Source organism: Haliotis rufescens, unplaced genomic scaffold (genome assembly GCF_023055435.1).
Source record: "Haliotis rufescens isolate VD_foot unplaced genomic scaffold, xgHalRufe1.0.p SCAF_6, whole genome shotgun sequence".
In the NCBI taxonomy this organism is placed as follows: Eukaryota; Metazoa; Mollusca; class Gastropoda; order Lepetellida; family Haliotidae; genus Haliotis; species Haliotis rufescens.
In genome coordinates, this window is record NW_025964334.1 from 20,817,839 (window position 1) to 20,837,968 (window position 20,130).

The following is a 20,130-nucleotide window of genomic DNA, read 5'->3' on the forward strand; positions in this document are numbered from 1 at the left end:
TGGCGTTTAAGTTCGTAACTGATAAGTGGCCGTATTTTGCATAGAGTACTTATGAGTCACAAATATATTGCAAAACAAGTCAAGACAAGTCAAAAATTATGCTCGGCGCAATTCCCTATTTTGACTTGTACAACATGTTCCCGTGTTTTGTCAGGTGAACAATTGACTTGCATTTGCATGTGTTTGTGACGGTACCACTGTTGGGACAGGATACGATCACCTTTTCGCAAACACCTAGTACCATCGCTATTTGATAGTGATTCATAAACACATGCTCATGATATAGTCGGAACCGTACAATCGACTGTACTTTCAGTAGAGATTTCTTATGAAATGGTTTTGGTCGCTTTTATTTTCATTTTGAAATAATTGAGAAAATTTAACATCAGGTCCCCTATAATATTTAATGATGTATATGCCAAAGCAGGGGCAGATAATTAGCACACAGCACATATGATCATGGGTTCGAATCCAGGTTCGCCCTGCTCATGTTCCTAGTTCCAACACTGTAAATGTGATCATGGGTTTCACGTCTTGGACCCGCATCGTCCGGGCTTTATGTGATTTACCTGAAATACTGTTTAAAGCGGCGTTAAACCCAATTCACTCACTCATAATTATTGTTTATGGTTCAGATACTTCTGTCTCTCTTTCCACACGTGGAGCATCAACTTTGAACTCATACATGCAAAAACAAGCTCACATCCTGCTCGTCTCAAACATTTCCAATTCTTTTTGATGTCATGCTCAAAATACTTCTTTCGTGTAATGTCATGCAACACTGACTTCCGTATGAATCCGCGCGCCATTCCGAACAGATATATGTCATCTATCCAGAAGAAAGGCACGGTCAGTGTCGCCTTGTACAAGGCCGGTATCATTGCAGCCGGCATGACGACAGCAAAACCACTGCAATAACTAAAGGGAAACTGTTTGTAGTACCGGAGATGATGTTTTTCAACACCCCACTTCCCTTTTCTGTTGACTTTTACTTGACCTCGTAGCATTGCTCTGCATATGACAGTATGGTCTGAAGATCTGAACGGGTTGTAGAGGTGTGTGAAAAAGTTGTGAAGGTCAACGTAAACGTCGTCGTCCATTTTGACGATGTATTTGACGTTCCTGCAGTTTTGGCTAATCCACTTCATTCCCATGACCGCTTTGTACGTCAAATTGTGATAAGTGTCCAGAAAAACACCTTGGACAATGTCGCCATTTTCTCTGAATTCTTGGTAAATTTTATTTTGTAGTTTCATTTCGTGTGGTTGTCCCAAGAGAAAAAGGAGACGTATGGTGTATTTCTTGTAATAAGGATCCCTTCGAAATATTTGTCGAATTGCTTGTCTGTTTCGGTAATTGCCAACGGCACTGTGAACGACAAAAACCGCGTGTACGTATGCGACGTCGCCACAAATTGACTTTTCGCCTAATATAACGTGGAGATTCCTGAGGTCAATATATTGTGGCAGCGTGCGGCGCTTGCCCTTCGAGTTGATTTCTTGGTGTTGGACGGCTTCGTCACCGCAACCTGTCACGTTGCAGTGACATGTGTGTTCATCCTTAATTGCTCGTTTCCATTGTTTCACACCAGGAGCGATGTTCCTCCACAGAAGAAACAACAGGACACATGTCTGGCAACACAACAGAAACATCAATGGCAGCTGCTGCACTATCGTCATGGTGGGATTTGGTATGGGCGCTTTTGTTGAAGACGTCGTTACCAATATCTTTGATCTTCGCTTGTTAATTATTCATAACCGGTAATATTACGTTCTGAAAAACGTAAAAACAATATTTATCACAAGTCATAACAATTGTAAATATCGATATGTCAGTTATTGTTGTTATTCCTAAGCCGTGGACGTGATTCAGATTTTGATCTTTGGATTGACACCACCATACTCCTGCTTTTGGTGTTTGACTGTGTGAGTGAGTGAGTGAGTGAGTTGGGTTTAACGCCGCTTTTAACAGTATTCCAGTCCTATCACGGCGTGTCAGCTTAATTTCGGAGGAAAGCCCGAAGTGATGCAGGTCTCAGACGTTTACCACTTCGGTGAAACCCACAAGCACGGGTATGGTGCTGACAAACCTAGAAACATAATCGGGGCGAACCGGGATTCGAACCCACAATCATAGGTTTCTGGCGTGCCCAAGGGACGCAACTCTGCACAGCGAATCGCGGCGCCTTAGACGACTGGGCCACCCGTGCCCCCCTTGACTGTGTGATAAAATCTACTTGAAACTTTGCTCGTACACGTTACGACTTATATCTGAAAGGGGGTCGTCGGGTAGCCTACTGGTTAAAGCGTTCGCTCGTCACGCCGAAGGCCCGGGTTTGATTCCCGACATGGGTACAATGTATGAGGCCCATTTCTTGTGTCCAACGCCGTGATATTGCTTGAATATTGCTAAAAGCGGCGTAAAACCATACTCACTCACTATATCTGAAAGTTTAAAGAGGCGTTAAACCTACCCCACTCACTGTTTCGAAAATAGAATGAGCGATGTTTAATAAACAATTTTCATCTTATATGGTGACTACTCAATTCATCTTGACGAAACAACTGGCCGCACACCTAACATAATATAATACTTCGGTTTCTGAAATCTTTAATCTAGAATTTTCAATGCGCTGGCTGTGAAGGTTTAAGGAACCTCATCGAATGTCAAAATTAAGCACGCATCAAATCGTCCACAATACCAAAAAAAATTACAAAAACGTATCAACACACAACTATCTTCAGTTATTTTCGGTTGCTCGTATTTATGGGTAGGACAGCAAACAGCTGTGAGAAGAACAAAAAAATCACAAATTTTGAAGAAAAAAATAAGGTTGGCAGGGAGTTTACATGTTTAACAATTTCATTGGAATTTCTTACCGTTCAGATCTGAGTCGGTCATGCGTTGCACATAGGGGACGACTCTTCTCCACGGCGTTTACGTGTGTAATGATGGATGGCAGAGCCAATCACTCTGTCTCCAGCCTATGGAATCAATGCTCACATGTCACCAACCATATCGGCTATTTAAAGGCTATTTAATATCATGTGGGGCGTGGAGAGGGAGAGTGGCATAGACATAATATCTACTACAGTAAACTACGGTTATAACGAACTCAAAGGGACTACTAATTTTAGTTCGTTATAACCGTAGTTCGTTATAAGTACATATACAGCATGACTATAGCAAGTAGTCGGGGCCGAAAAGTAAGTTCGTTATATCCGTCAATTCGTTATAAGCGTGTTCGTTATAACCGTAGTTTACTGTAGACTAAGAAACATGTCGGTGTATGGAAGATTTAAGAATGTTGTCTGTTTGTTTCTGTTTCTGTATGTATGTATTTGTTCTTTAACGCCCTACTAAGAAATGCCCCAGATATATGACGACGATCTGTAAATATTCGAGTCTAGTCCAGACAATCCTGTGTTTGACATCGTGAGCACTGATCTACCAAATTGGAGATACGATGACATGCTTCATTCATGTGGATACGTTTTTGGGTTACCCAAATATTTGTCATGACCCCTCCTACCGCTTCAGTGGTGTATTCGATACAGCGTCTGATCGGAGAGCGGAAGGTCCGGGGTTCGATCCCTTGGTCGCATCATACTACAATATGTTAAAAGATGGTACTTGTTGTTACCCTGCCTGGCGCTCGACATTAAGGAAATACATCAAGGACTGGTCGGCTCGGAGTCAGTATACTGTGTCTGAGTGGCGTATCCATGTTAAACTGCCGCATGGTATTTCTGTGGGCTAGCACTATAAGACCAACTTAAGTCTGAACTAGCGCAGGCACCTCACACAAACGTACATGCACGTGGCTCAATGAGTGAAATATATTTGAATGCAACGGTAAACGCAATTTCAGCTCACTTCCCGAAGGTGAATTCTTAAGGATGTAGCTGGTGTGAAAACAATGGTATCGACAGGAGATATACACAGTAGAATAGTTTCACTTATCGCCAGTTGAAGATACATTTTTATAAATATTGACTGACTGCCAGAGGTAGCTTGATGACTGTTAGCTATTGATTAGTTTCATCTGAAGTACTGTTTCTCGTAAATGTCAGAATGATAGAGTGCTTCTAACAGTGCACTATTCTTGAAGAAACACGTAGCACACTTATATCAGTGTACACCTCGCCTGTGTAAATGCATACCCCACGAGTGTATTAATTACCCCATTGTTAAAGACTTGTCATAATAGGTTCATTTATTATAAAAACAAATTGCTTGATTGTTCAAATAATATTTTTGTCGCCAACGTGTCCTCCCATATCCAAATAAAGACTTTCACCGAATACAAGTTTGGAAACTTCGAATCGGGTTCGAAAACTGAGAACTGCACTGGAATACATTTTTTAGGCTCTGCAGGTACAACACCCCATCATTGTCTTGCAAAGGATTCGGATTTTCACTCATTGTCTGACCAGACATATTGAGAAGCCTTTTTATTTTCTTCTTGAAATTTCAAAATACTAAGTATAAATTTCAAGATACTAAGTTGAAATTTCAAGATACTAACTCGAAATGTCAAGATACTAAGTTGAAATTTCATGAACCTAAGTTGAAATTTCAAGGTACTAAGTTGAAATTTCATGAAACTAAGTTGAAAATTGAGGATCGATACTAAGTTGAAATTTCAAGAAAATGATCTTGAAATTTCAAGATAATAAGTTGAAACTTTAAAATGTTAACTTGTTAAGATACAGTGTTGAAATTTCAAGATGCTAAGTTGAAATTTCAAGATACAAAAGTTGAAATTTTAAGATATATAGGTTGAATTTTCAAGATATTAACTTGAAATTTCAAGATATTAACTTGAAATTTCAAGAAAAACAAACAAAAAATCAAATGGACTTAAAAGGCTTTCACAAATTTATTAAATAACAAAGTACATCTCAACTATTGTACAGTAACAAAGAAACACCTTGTGTATATTGCAACAAAAACAATGAATATATATCCTACAGCAAATGGTAAAAATATACCCAATGAAATGACGATATAAAACCTTATAGATAGGAAAGCACCAAATTGTACTGTTGGATTTACAAGGGCCATTTAAAATATTCTATAGCAAAAATATTTTTATCAATTTTATACATTTAAAAACGTAAATGTATGTTCAACATATTTTGATTGTTTGCGCATATATATTTAAATATTTTAAATAAACTAGAGCAACTTCAAACAAATATTTACTTTACGCGCTTTAATGGAAAAACACATACAATTCTTTCACTCGCGAGTGGCGTAAAATCTGAATTTTATCACCAATTAATGAACACATTGTCATTATATATAATTGAGGTCAATACATTATTCTAAGTGGAGAATGGAGGGCTACCGAAGTCAGCAGTATTGCAGCTACATCACGGCGACCTGTAGTGTGGTCAAGTCTGGAGCAGACAAACCACTGATCGATAGTGTGGGGAAGCAGAGATGACACACCTGAGAAACAGTCTTCGAGGTGGTTTCCCAATTCAAGCACCTTGCATGGCATCAGTGCTACCCGACCACCACTGTGTCGCCTCTTACAACAAGCGTGCAGTACTGGGACCTATCTTGAGATGACTGACCACACGTTCTCCCAAATGACTGTATCAGAACAGTTATTTAGGTAGATTCGTATCCTTAATTGAGTTTAACATTTTCAATTATCAGACTACACGTAATGCCCCCTATAAGTAACATACATCCTATTTCAAACAGTTGGACTGAATTGTCAGAAGCATTGTTGTTCTATTGCTCTATTGTCTCTGCAAGGTCTAGTTGGGACGAGACCTCTTCACGCGATCACCAGAGTAAGCACCATCATCCGATGCCTTCCTCTTGACAGATCTCCTGGAGGAAGTGGAGGCGGTTGGGACAGCAGGGCTGGAAGAAATTGTAGCAGATGTTGAGCTCGAGGAAGAGGCAGACGTGGTCGTCGACGTGGTGGTGGTAGCCGTGGCCGTGGATGCGGTAGAGGTGGCAGCAGAGGAAGAGGTTGAAGAGGAGGGTGGATTGTCCTGTGTCTTCCTCTGCTGACGGCGTTTTCTCAGCCACCATTGCTTCGGTCGGGCAACGAATTGGACCTCAGTTGAGTCCTCAGAAGATGCTACCTTCCTCTTCTTAGAATCGCCCGTGTGTACATCTAGCATATTCCTTCTTCTCTTTCTGGATTCAGTGATCTGTCAAAACAGCAGATAATGAAATATCAATAACTTATTCTTTGTTGCTGAACGTCACACTCATCAATATGACGCGAGTTAACTACATACTAAAGAACACGTTTTCTGAATTTACATGATGTTTGGTCATTGTCAAGATGTTTTAAATCCAGAACGAAGACCACATCAGGAAGTAGCCTGACACGTTGTCACCTTGGTCTACCTACCAGCTGGATGTCCCCCAGACTGAGTCTGGACATGGGTGGCACCAGGCGGCGGTTGGCGTTGCCGGTGTAGGGGACGAGAGGAGGGGGTGGTGGGCGAAGACGAGGTTTCCTGTCTCTGGCTTGTTCTGGCTGTAATGTAAGATGTTTAACTGAAGAACGTGCACAATTCTACTTCAACTACAAGCATGTGGTTTTTGTTAACAACAAACAATATTCATAAAATAAAAGTAAAGTTCAAAATTCCTTGGACCAAATAGCAGCGTTGTTTAGTTTCAGTTACTTCAATAGTATATTTATTCGTATTCCGTTTGTTTACCTGATTCTCATCATACCAAGGTGCAGATGCTCGGGCCTGAAATACAAAAAGCCTTTATTATGCCACCCATAAATAAATCAACTCTTCCATAACCACATGTGCTTGAATGATACGGGCAGGGAATGACTGCACCTTAGTAACGGCGGGAAAGCTAACACATACCACTCTACCTTTCATAGGGATATTGTGAATGTCATTCAAATTGTTTTCAGTATTGCCATGGAACTGACACATGTTACAGCTGCAGAGTTGAAATATACACGTGTCCACTGACCTGGGGTTGTGAGAATCTTAGTTTTAGGGTTTTCTCATCGATGTCAGATGTCCAAGATACTTGGCTGAATTTGACCTTCTTGGTTCGTACATTAGCAGGAGAATTCCTTGTAATTAGGCCAGTCTGAAACGAACAATGATTTATTAGGTTAATACATCATTGTTATTCTTATTTTTGTGTAAACGGTTTATGCATGCCACGTTATCACAATTGCGTAAATCTCATGGTTATTCACTGAAATTTACTGTTGCATATTCGATTATTTACAGACCGCCGTCATATAGCTGGACTATTGCAGAGTGCGGCTTTAAACAACAAACAATTAAAATCTTACTTTTGTGTACACGCCAAGCGTTGTATTTATCTTTCAGTTTATGTGAAGTTTACCTGATCAGCACGTGCAGTGGATTGTTTGGTTTTTTCTTTCTCCTCATGAGAGTTCGGGATTTTAGAGGCTGAGCAGGATGTGCTTGAGGAGGAGGTCGAGCGGGATACATCGGTGTCACTATCCGACTCAGTCTCTGGCAGAGCCACAGTGGACGCGTCTACAGCCTGAAACAGCAACACATTGTCAGGTCATAAAGGAAGGGATATGGTTTGAACTAATCAGAACTGAAGACACGGAGTCAATATCGGAAAACAGAATGATGTCCCAGTGTGACTGAAATATGGTTAGAATCAATGTCATCTCAGACTCCAGATGGAGATACAGAGACTGTGGACCAGAACGACAGCCAGGAGGTCAGAGAGGAAGACATAAAGGTCAGAAACATTCAGATTCCAGCACCGTGGTCTTTACCATATATAGATACACACTCACAGACAACAAGAGATAGAAGGTTGGCGGCGAGAAGGAAAAACGTTAAACGTGACTACTACACTGAAACCGCGCCAGAGATCTAAAACAGATTCAGCATGGAGCACTAGATTAATTGTGGATCTATTCACAAGACTCTCACTAACTCAAAGATACTCTGCATCTAGTTAGTAGTCGCCTTGCTTGTATTTATGGCCTAAAACAGGTAACCTAGCTGATCTGCATAGAGGATCCTGGCTAACGGCTTAATGTCAGTATACAATAACAGAAATATTCACCTTCTGAGTGTTGGTTGGAGTAACTGTCTTAACATTTGGAGGCTGGTCCTCGGATGCTGACTCCTCTGATGATGACGGAAGAGGTTTCAGTTCAGCATCACCCCGGCGAACGCTCTGTATGAACTGTAATTTAAGACACACACCTACATCACCCAGAACAAACCTTCCTAACGTTCAATGACATATAGATCAAATGTACCTTAATGTTTGAGTTGTGAATGACTTAATCCAATGTGAATACCATTGTTGGTGTCCCCCGCCGTGATCAGGCTGTAAGAATGCCAGAAGAGGGGTAAACCCAACTTACTCATTCTTAATCCAAAGACAGTATCTGCATTTAGCAAACATGTGTACCTGTCATGTCGTCACGTCATCTGCTCACCTCACTCATCATGCGCAGGTGTTTCAGCTCGAGGGGAGACTGGGCGTGTTTAGCCGTCTCCAGCAGCTCTGGCGCCACGATATCTGCCAGGTTCAGTGACTCCGCCTTACTGCCAGGGGAGATAACTTTCACCGGTCCTGACTTGTTGGCTTCAGAGGTTGATGCGCAAGGAACTGTGGCAGTCTCCTTTGATGTTGGCACATTCTGGAATGTCAGTAAGGATTAGTAATATGTATTAAATGCAGTGTTATGAGAATCTGTTGTCGATGACAGTGTATTATCTTACTGAGTTGCGAGTACGCACTAAGTAAAGGTGATTCAAAGTGAGGATAAGAACTCTTGAGAAGAACGACTACCTGATTATTTGTGGACGACTTGATGCCAAGGTTGAGTTTAGGAGGCTTGTAGAGTGGTTGGCGAATCCCGATGTAGGCGGAGAGAGAGACCCTGTTTGTTTCAGGCTTGATGCTGGGATCCCCATTCTCGTGACTCCTGTCAACGGGATTTGGCTTGATCGTCACAGCTTTGTTCAGGGTGGCATCTTGTCCAGAGACTTGGTTTCCATCCTCGAGATTCAGGAGAGAAACGCCACGTCTGCTTGGTGCTGTACGCTCGGGCCGATTCAGGGGAGACAACCCTCTCAAGTTGATCCTCTGAACATCGGCTTCCTGGGCTGATGGTCGCGTCCAAGTTCTGTTCATGGCGTAACGTCCAGCTCCAGTTGGAAAAAGCCTGTCCCGTGACAGATTCCCCATATAGGTGCCCTCTTCCTGACAGTGAAGGGCTGAGATACCTCGTCTGGGGTCCTGATGTCTGTTCCCGGGACACACGCGTCTGGGGTCCTGGTATCTGTTGAGTGGAGACACGCCTCGTCTGGGAGGATCGTAACCTGCATTGTAAATCATTTGTTATTTGTATGTTTATGGAAAGTTTAAGATCGAAAACATGCATGATGGGCATCCAGGTTCGGTCCAGACTGTCCAATTTCAAAATAAGAAACTATATTTTATCACTTAGGGTATGAATATAGATAAACACAATTAATGGCTTTGTTTCAACTGAGTCAACTAGGTCTGTCAAACTGCATCAACGTGTGAAAGGTTATTCTTTTGTCTAATGACACCTTTAAACAGAATTGTGACACAGCATACATGTTGTTCTTTATAGCTTTTGATATTTTCCTTCATAGCATTGTCGTCCATCTACGAAAACATGATACTGTGGATGATTGAAGGCATGGATTCCTAGCCTCTCGTGTATGAGAGCAGCTTCTAAAGTATGGATAACTGAGGTTAAAGGGGCATTTCGAGCCTCTCATGTATGAGACTAGCTTTGTATGGATAACTGACATTAGCTTTGCATGGATAACTGGCATTAAACGGGCATTTCTAGCCTCAAACCATACATCTCCATGTCTTCGCGTACACATGGGCGTATTCATAGTGAGCTAAATGTACCACTGAATGCCTTTCATACGACTGTGAGCTGGACGATTTGTCTTCGCGAATGTAATTTAAGGATTAAAGATGTATTTGTTGACGTTCATCAGCTGATGAAGACAGTGCCTCGCGTGAGCAAATTCTGCATTGGGCGAAGCGCTTCATTGTAAATAATAATAACAATAATAATAATCCATCTATAATGCGCCAGATAAGGTGAAGCTGTTTATGCATCAGCAAGAAAAGAGTCGTGGCTGTAGGCGAAAGTCGTTGAATTTAGACTGAATTGTACTGCTTGAAAAGGTAGGTCTTTAGATGTGTCTTGAATGATGGGAGTGGTGGTGAGAGCTTAAGTGCTGTTGTAAGATTGTTCCAACGTGTTGAAGTACAGTATTCGAAAGATCTATGATCAAAAGTCTTCAAGCGGGTTTCTGGAACTTACAGCAGGTGTTCCCTTTCAGAACAGGGAGATCTAGAGGGCGTATATTTAGACAAAAGTTCCATCAGATACAGTGGGGCTGATTCATTGAAGGATCTGTAGGCTAATGTCAGTAGTGAAAAAAATCAATTCCAGCTTTGAGAGGCCACCAATTCAGCGACATCAGAGGAGGAGTTATGGGTGTCCATTTTGAAGTTCTGGTAACAATACGTGCAGCTGTGTGTTGTATGCCTGAAACCTCTTAAGTTGTTTATTTTGTATGTTGGTTGGTTGGTTGGTTTGTTGTTTAACGCCGCACTCAGCAATATTCCAGCTATATGACAGCGGTCTGTAAATAATCGAGTCCGGACCAGACAATCCAGTGATTAATATCATGAGCATAGATCCACGCAATTGGAATCGATGACATGCTTCAACCAAGTCAGTGAGCCTGACCACCCGATCCCGTTAGTCGCCTTTTACGACAAGCATAGTCACCTTTTATAGCAAGCATGGGTTGCTGAAGACCTATTCTTCCCCGGAATCTTCACGGGTCCATTTTGTATGTAACCCATCAGACTATAACAATAGTCAAGCCTTGACAGGACTAAACATCTGGCCATGAGATGTGCAGCATCTTTTGTGAACAAATGTCGAATGCTTCCTTATGTTCCGGAGATGAAAGGAACAAGTCTTTGACATGTGGCTTACATGCTGATCCATTGCTCACTTGCACTGTCTTCATTAGCTGATGAACGTCAACAAATACAATTGTAATCCATAGAGTTGACAGATACATAATAATAATACTAAAATAATCCATTAAACACCAAACTTTAATTATTTAAAGCGAACTATATTAACGCGGAAAGTCGTGACGTCATTCATCCCAAACATCCCAGACGCCTTCGTTACACTCTTGGTAATATAGGATATTGAGAGCTTCGAGAACGGGCTATCACTGCAGGAGCTTGTACAAACGGCATAAACCGGGTTAATCTGCACTTGGATTTTAAAAGTACCTACATCAATTATTATTTTGAAATCGGTCCACTGACTGCAGAATTAAAGGACTATTGTGGTTAAAATATGTGTCGATTTTATAATGATCAATTAATTTAATTAATTAACATTTTCTGCAAAAAATATTGGAAAGTGAATTTTGGACAATGTTCATAATATGCTACTTTTGGCGACCTTTGGAACCTAAAGGTGCATGGTAACCCATGTTTTATTACATTTTTGGAATCGTCAATCTTGAAAATACGATTCGAAAATCTGTGCTTAAGTTTTGCTGTCAAAATTTTAATAAATTGCTATATTTAATGGAATACCTCTATGCAGTTATAATCACTTGCTTTTAAAGAATCGGTTGACAATCAAAGAATCAACAGACAATATTTATTTATTTGTTTTTTAAACTATTTAAATTGTCTTTCAATAATTTAGATTATCTGGGTGTTTTGCTTTTGCTAGAAAAAAATATACATACTCTTATACAAATATTTACCATATGTATGTCCTTGTTAAATCTATATATATACTACACTATAGTTAAAAACCGCTCGCTCCACACCATTTAGATGGAAAAACTGAGGAGAAACGCTTATGGTTTGCACTTTGTCACATATGTAGAGTGACATAATTGTAAGACTAAAGCATTGACCCAAATGCGATAAAGAAAATATAACGGCGGATCTCTGCTCGTTTAGATGAAAACTGTAACATTGAGCATGGTCTTGCCGGGCGAATACAAATAGACTAAAAGGGAAACCACTCTCAAATTGAGTTATGAACTAAGATTAGCTGCCCCTGAGTTACCAATAAGGTCACGGTCATTACTTCAGCCCGTCAACACCTTCCGTTTTTATCCTTCCCAAATTATCGAAAAAGGTACGTTGTTTCACACTACTTTCAACACAGACACGGATAGAAATATGTTATAAGCTATCGACTCCATAGTTACTAGTATGCGGATTAACAACATATCTGACGTGAAATCCTTCATGGGTACTTCGTGTTTTCGAAGTGTCAATTTGAATCACACAGTTAACAAAATGAAATGTCAATTAATGTTTGGACGTGACGCAGATTATTTGTTTGAAAAATATCTATGGCAAAGTATACCGCCATCTGGATTAAGATAAACCAACTTACGACAGGTATGGAGCTGTTATAGATTTACGACATTTTACGATATCTTAGGGCTACGATAGTTTCGAAAATTCACTTGAATAGAAGTTGCACCCTGTAAAGTTAGAGTTGGAAAGAAATTCAGAACCGATTGATGCTATGGATTGATGTGAACGTTCTGTGAACTTTGGGTGTGTTTGAGTCATACTAAGGCGAGATGAGTGCTGATGACTGGGATTAGGCGGGGTCGAGTTTCCCGATGCAAAAGACGTGACAGTGTGGAGCTCAGGGCACACTTTCTTGGTAGGTAGAGAATATCAGTTATTACTTCGAACAGACGCTTGAATTCGGTGACCTGACATATATACATGGTCTGGCTTCAAAGCCTGTATCATTCATAGGCTGAACCGATGTTGCTCTTAGACTGTGGGCTGATACCGTTTTGAACACATTGAATATTTTGGAAACATCAGCCATGAAACATTTGAAACTATTTTTCCCAAATTATTTACAATATTTCGTGACTCAACGTTTGCGCAATGGCCTCCTTAACACACTGATTAAATAGAGAGGAAGCTTGAGTGTTCGGTCTGTTGAGTGATTACGTTCCCGATTTGAGGAATTCCCCTCAAGTAGTTATGTATCTCTCCACTCGATTGATGACGTGATCACGAGACAAATTGACGTCCATCGGAAATGGTAGTGTTCATCAAGACGAGGTCACAGTGCTTTAGTATGGTACCTTTGAAATTGTGTCTTTCTACAAATGTATACATATTCATGTACCACCGTTTTGATTAACTTGGCACTGTTTCTTTGCGAGCATAAAAAAGTGTATTCCTTTTAGGCGTTGGTAGAATCATGATACAGAATCTAACGAGGGTAATAATCTCTATGGACGGCTGCTTTTAGGTTCATATCATTCGAACCGGACTCGAAGCTATGGTGGTGAATATGTTGTCTAGTCTGGGTGCTTACCAAACTATAATAGAGACAACCACAAGATAAGCTAGAATGGTTCGATCAATGACCTCATGACGTTTAACGTTCTGCAGCTGTGGAAAGAAATTCGAATGAGCCCTACCCAAGATATAACAAATCATTGAACATTTTGTTTATTTAATGCGTTTGTGAACGTTTTAGTTTCAGTTCTTTTCAAATACATACGATGCATGTTATCCGAAAACATCTCATCAACACCCAAAAATTAACATGGAGAAAATTCTAGATGTGCATCTTCTAAAAAAACAAATTGACGCTGCGTTCCCACGCTCCCATGATGCATGTTACATGCCACCTTACACGACATGGAGTCTATACTAGGAGATGCATACAAGTACTTTACACTTTAGAGAGATAGAGGGAACCATTTATTAGTTTTTAGCCCCAGCTATAGGGTTTTTCAATTCATTCCATCAAGTCTACGGTATTATAAATAAAACTAAAAAGGTATAGGTGGGGGTCTCAAAAACCAAACCGGGCCGTAAAAGGATATTTGATACAGAGTGACTCAGGTGACTTAAGTGTATGGTGTACAAGCTTTATGAGCAGAAGGTATCCCCGATGACCGAGCAGTTTTCAGGGGGAAATATTCCATCCCGTCTATGAGGTCACATTATCTCCGCACCATACGTAACTATCACAGTCAGGGGTTCCAGATCATTTTACTTGATGAATCATTCCACTGACTACATGTGGCTATCGGCAGATGGACAAAAAGCACCCATGGTACCATCCGGTAAAGGTAATCGTGTCATTGTTTTGCACGCCGCAACCTGTGATCTGGGGCGTATTGATGGATGTGTGCTAGTTTTCGAGGTGAAAAAGAAAACTGGTGATTTCCATAAGGAAATTATATGAAGAGATATGTTCATATACTGGTTGGAACATCAGCTATTGTCCATTTTAAACAACCTCATTGTCCTAGTCATGGGTTAATACAACGTCTGGGAACCAGATACAGTCGCTTCGACCATGAGTAGTCTGAAGGCGACCATACAGGAATATATGACATTGTCGATTTCAGACCATCTGAAACGAAAGTTCATGAAGAAAGTTCGGCTGAATAAGAAACCAGTAAAGAACAAGACATATGTGATGGCGGCACAACACGGTCACGTTGTCCTACGAACGCCAGTCAGACATTGTGAGCTCAACCCTGCTGAGCCTATCTTGGCTATCTAACTGTGCAGGGTTCGTGGCAAGACATAGCACAGCATTCAAACTTATTCATGACAAAGGGAGGATCAACGCAGTCTGTGCTAGCTATAAGCCTTGTTGAACCAGTTATCATACCTTTGGGTGATAATACAGATTCATATACGTCAACAGCGGAGATAGATGCTACCATAAGAAAGCATCTATAGAAAAACAAATACTTCTTCATTCTAAAACCGCAGCCTTCCAGTACACATCCCGTTTAATAGCTTTTAATTATTCCATAGTACATATCCTAACTTGCAATCAACGAACACGCAATTGAGTACAATAACAGGATATTTTGAGACCACCCCAACTCGGGTGACGTTTGCACCTGTGAGAATGCACGGGACAGTGTGAGGTCATCATCTCGGGACAGGTGTTAGGTAATTACCTCAGGTTCTAGGCTGTTTCATACAAGCATGACAACACACGAATATTTTCTAAGTTTATCATCATTTTACCTGTAAAAGTACATTTTAAGGGTAGTCACAGTGTCAGTTAGGATAGGCTAGATTAGGTCATTTGCGTTACTTTGATATACGCTATTTTCACAGCCCTATGACTCGTATTTATTAAATGAAGCCAGAAAAGCATTTTTCTAGCATTTCCGACACTACTTTAGGTCAGGTTACTTATTTAGTTCACAAGACAATATCCAAAATAATATGCATGTTGATAACACGTGTTACAAGTGAATGTAAGTGAACAAGACCGCATTGTAATGTACTTTACATAACTACAATATTTCCTTATTCTTTTTCTGATATATGTCTCCATTGGAAATGTTTTTTGACGAAATAATGCGCGCAGACACTGCCGGTTCTCTGCCATGTCTTTAACATGCGTTTTAGAGAAGTGAAGGTGGCAGTTATCTCCCCTGGTCAGGTTCTCGCGTCGGATTCGCGTACAAAGCGATCTTAGCGCTAAGGTTTCGGCAAGGGTGGAAACTGGACTTTAACAGTCAGTTATCTCCCTTGCCTCGGGAAGATGGGGCCTCATTTTAAGCTAAACAATGTGTAGCCTGGGTCCTGGATCCTCCGCGTGGTGCCGCAGCTCTTCCTTCCTTTTATATACAGTAAACTACGGTTATAACGAACACGCTTATAACGAACTGACGGATATAACGAACTTACAAACACAAACACACACACACACACACACACAAACACACACATATATATATAATGAAAAAGAGAAATGTGTGCTTGATTAAGTCGGATCCCTAAAATTAGTATTATGACACACATTGTACATTGTTTTTTTGTTAAAATACCAGTTAAATACAAAGCTACATGTATACATAATAATAGACCTCAGAAATAGTAAAAACACAACACGCCATAACATATAACATTAATCTTCATCATATCAGCAAGTCTTTATTATTATTATGGTAGGAAATGATAAAACTGAAGAAAATCGATACCAAAAACTGAAGATAATCGATACAAAGAAGAGTCATGTTGATGTTTGTTGCATGATACAATATTTATTTTATGTTCTGAGTGCTATTAATATGGGTTTTTAACAAATGTAATTACCTCTCCGAATGCTGACGGTGTGGGCTTTATCTTTGGTAATGTTGGACGGAATGAGTGGTTCGACCAACAAGTACCGGACCAGGAGAGTTCATACACTCACATGACAAAAGTTTGTTAACTATACATTAAATCTATTTGTTTCCTATGTTATTTCTTCGTAGCCTACATAATTTTCATATGCTCTTGCCTATCTTTGGCCACCTTTCAGGATATTAAATCAGTGTCCTACAAATAATTAGCAGTTATATAACAAAAATATTTACGAGGTCGGTGCAAAGGCTCAGAAAACCTTCGTTTTTCAAGACTAGTCCAGAGGACAGGTGTAAATCTTATTTTAGTAGTCCTCGGAGTTTGTAGATAGTCATGTTTCAAGGAAACAAAAATGTTTACTATTTTTATTCAGTTCCAAATTGTAGCAAAATTGAAGCATTGAGAACGTGTTTAGAATTAAAGCCCGAGACCTACCCATCAAATGCTACTGGTCATAAGGACTATCACAGTTGGATTTTACTTGTCCTCAGCACTATTTAGGAGTCAACTGTAGAATTTGGTACGTTCAATTTATTATGTTCAATTTAGTAGTCTCGGGTTAGCGGACAAGCGTGATTTTGAAGGCTGGATGCATGCTCGTGCACGTAACAATAACTATGACAATACAGAATGAAATCCCTTGTTACTTCCATTCTCTTTATATCCAGATAGCATTGAAGAAGTAAACGCATTTTCCTAACATTACCGAATCTCCGTGCCAAGATTTATCAATGTCAGAATCACTTTAACTGAAGCATTTATCCATGAAATATGTTTGTGACATAAAACATATATGTCATACTCACATGACACGAGTAGGCAAATTAAAATTAGACTTAGGTTACCGGTAACGGTTCTAGAGTTATCGATTTAACACTTACTCGTGAACCCTCTGTTTTATTATTGATTGAAAAACTTTAGGGACCTGAGTGTGTTTTGTTTATCTCCCATTTTGTACTGAGAATAAATTTTAAAAATAATTTGTGTTGTATTGGTGCACATTTATTATACAAATGCAGGTCTAACGAGGACGTCTGGGATCCAAGTCACAAAACATCCAAATCAAACCAAATATCAGATCCAATATGGTGTCCCGTCAGACAGTTTCGACACCCTGCCCCGACTCTAGGCAAAAAATATACAAAAGACAAACTCAAAAAAGGAAAAGCAAGCAAAGAAATGAAATAAAATACCTGAATAACGTCGTTGGTGCATATCTGAGAGGGCAAATGAACAAAATGGCAGCAGAAAAAGCAAGAAATGTCGAGTATCTTGAAGGCACGTCTGATTACTCAAAAGACAATCTTCAAAGATGGCTTCCGTTGCTTAGCGACGACTTGTAAACAATATAAATTGTTTGGTGCCAATTTCACCAATAATGTTTTGTACTAAATAATAGAAGCACGATTGTTTTATACATTTCAATGTACTGTTGAATATGTTTTTAGTTTCAAAATACAAAGTCACGTTTGAGCGGGTTTATTTTGACGTCATTAGCTTTATGACGTCATAGTGACTTATGGCTGTCCACGAGGGTCCGTTTTCGCGATTGTAGCCAGAAACGTGGTTTAGGGCCTTCATTGCAAATCAGTGCTTTATTTGTTGTCTGTTTGAGAAAATTATATAGGGATGAGTTGGAACGATGTATACAAACTTTTAAAAAAACGTTATCTTTGTCTCACATATATATAATGATATGCCGACATACGAAATACTAACATAATTATGAAAATATTGTCTTAAACATTCCAAACTGTATATGATTACATGAAACGTGTTTGATTTATTCGACACAGTCTTGAGAGGGAGTCACGCTTTGTTCTTGGCTGGTTTACCTGCCCTACTACGCGTGCGCTCCTCACCTGCAGACCCTAAGAGGCGAAGGGCAGGATACCAGTACAGCTCCATCCGACCTATTTCCCTTTACAGCATCTCGCTGCGGCGAAACGTTGACCCTTTTCCGCGTTGCAAGGTCTCCCTGTCGAGAGCGACGGGGACAGACCAACAGCATATCGCTATGCGGGAAACGTTGACCCAATTCCTGTGAGTGAGGTATTAGCACTTTTAGACAGTGTGAATAATTGACGTTAACAATAGGGGTAAACATATTAGCAGTTGGGAGTTAAGTATGGTTCATTGTTTAACGAAACCGCACTCACAGCGTTGTGGGTTTCAACTTTAACAATATTAAAAGTAGTACGAGTCGATCCAATTTTGTGTATTCATCATATTCTTAGTCCGCGCTGTCTTGCGGTCATAAATAAACACAACCGTGGTCGACACTCTCAGTTTCACTTGAATCAAGAAGAAGTTTCGCTCATATATGATAGCTCCCGATCTATTAGATATATGAAGGGGTCTGCAAGTCGAATGAGTGTCGAACGAGGCAGGCCCAGTGACTTTCATTGCGAGTGACCGCCGTCATAAAGCTGGAATATTATGTTGCAGAGTTGTTTTAAACAACAACCAATCAAAACATCGTTAGTAACGTTTTCTAGGACTGGGACGAGTCCGAATTTACTACCCGGGTACCCACCCCCCTTTTACCAGACCCTACCCAGGTACCCACGTGCACTGTAGGTCTCAAGAGATAGGTACAAAATGTCCCATTAGGCATTTTTTAACCATAGCACTGGCAAAACGCATTAACACGAATGTATTAAACAATTTGGTCATGCATACACTGAAGTTGACTCAAGTTATATCTTTATTCAAAGATTTGAAAAGTCAGTAGGAATAGGTGCATAGTCAGAAAGAAATGCGAACATTTGTGACTTTTTGTGTAACCAGAGAGTTCTAGATAGTTTTGTCATAGGTCCTGGTAGTCTTGTGGGTACCAGGGTCCTACTTACCACCCACCTGACCCGGGTACCCGTCTTAGCCCTATGTTCTACTACATCGCTTTGTAGCCAGAGCCTCAATTTGCCTTTATACTTAGCACTTTCACGACATTCACCACTGTGTCAACGTGGCGTTCCAGCAATCAACAAATGCACCATGTGAACTTCTCAACTTACTTATGAACACCGAGTGCGTGGGACTTAGAAATTACGTGTCTCACAAGCCGATCCGAATTAGACGCATCTTATACAACCAGCATCATGTACAGCGCTAGCCCCGTTGGGGACACAAAGCGATCTCAGCGTTAGTCGATCATAACTTTCATACTTTAACATATACTTACGACAATCTACGCTCGCTATGTTGAACCAGGCTTTGTGCTCCTACATTAAGTATATGAGTGACGTTAAATTGGGTTTAACGTGGCGTCCAAGATTATTGCACTTATTTTTCGACGTGCATGCACGTGTGAGTGTGGCTGCTTGTACTAGTCCGGACTGATGCCGATTTATAGTGCTAGCCCACTGAGATACCATGCCGCAGTTTAACATGAATACCTCATATTACTGACTCCGGGCCGACCAGTCCTTGTTTCAGCCCCTTAATGCCAAACACCAGACAGGGTAACAACAAGTACCATCCTTACAAGTCTTTTGGTATTACGCGGACGGGGATCAAGCCCCGGACCTTCCGCTCGACCACGAGAGCATTTGCATAGGAATGTGCGTGTTAATGAATACAGTCAGTGACATCCATATCGATAGCCTGTATCTTTTAATGTTCTCATTGCACTGTGTAAGATATGAACTGCATCATTCAATCTAATAAAGTATAAGGCGTTCAGAGTGATCTCCATTTGGGACGTTGACTCGGAATCTCGAACGGGCCGCTTGAGTAATGATTGAATATCAAAGTTGTTGTTTTTTCATTTGTAAAGCATGTGTCTCATGTTCCTCTTCAAAAGTATAATAGAATTTTCCCTCTTGAATTTCCCTCACTGATTCTGCTCTTCTTCATTAGAATCACAGGGGCGGTCGGGTAGCCTAGTGGTTGAAGCGTTCGCTCGAACACCCG

The 20,130-nt window shown here is 40.4% G+C and overlaps 2 protein-coding genes across 2 annotated transcripts; both read right to left on the bottom strand.

Annotated features, from left to right (window-relative positions):
• Positions 1–339: 339 nt before the first annotated feature.
• Positions 340–2,930, bottom strand: LOC124151311 (beta-1,3-galactosyltransferase 1-like). Its single transcript, XM_046523714.2, has 2 exons — positions 2,880–2,930; positions 340–1,773 (listed from the first exon to the last, which is right to left on the bottom strand). Exon 2 carries the CDS (start codon positions 1,677–1,679, stop codon positions 618–620), a length of 1,062 nt encoding a protein of 353 aa, XP_046379670.2. The 5' UTR covers positions 1,680–1,773; positions 2,880–2,930; the 3' UTR covers positions 340–617.
• Positions 2,931–4,875: 1,945 nt separating this feature from the next.
• On the bottom strand, positions 4,876–17,511 carry LOC124151310 (uncharacterized protein DDB_G0271670-like). The gene is made up of 9 exons (XM_046523713.2): positions 17,409–17,511; positions 8,809–9,341; positions 8,453–8,656; positions 8,071–8,193; positions 7,363–7,527; positions 6,976–7,098; positions 6,702–6,737; positions 6,386–6,514; positions 4,876–6,179 (listed from the first exon to the last, which is right to left on the bottom strand). The coding sequence occupies exons 1-9, from the start codon at positions 17,428–17,430 to the stop codon at positions 5,775–5,777; spliced, it is 1,740 nt and encodes a 579-aa protein (XP_046379669.2). The 5' UTR covers positions 17,431–17,511; the 3' UTR covers positions 4,876–5,774.
• Between the last annotated feature and the right edge of the window lie 2,619 nt (positions 17,512–20,130).

Bases quoted from the DNA above. Each gene is read 5' to 3' on its own strand.
- LOC124151311 (XM_046523714.2), bottom strand. From the start codon at position 1,679: ATGACGATAGTGCAGCAGCTGCCATTGATGTTTCTGTTGTGTTGCCAG.
- LOC124151310 (XM_046523713.2), bottom strand. From the start codon at position 17,430: ATGCACCAACGACGTTATTCAG. The intron at 7,099-7,362 runs GTAAACTTCACA...TGTTCGTTTCAG, and splicing joins CCACTGCACGTGCTGATCAG to ACTGGCCTAATTACAAGGAA. The intron at 6,515-6,701 runs GTAAACAAACGG...CTTACATTACAG, and splicing joins CTTGGTATGATGAGAATCAG to CCAGAACAAGCCAGAGACAG.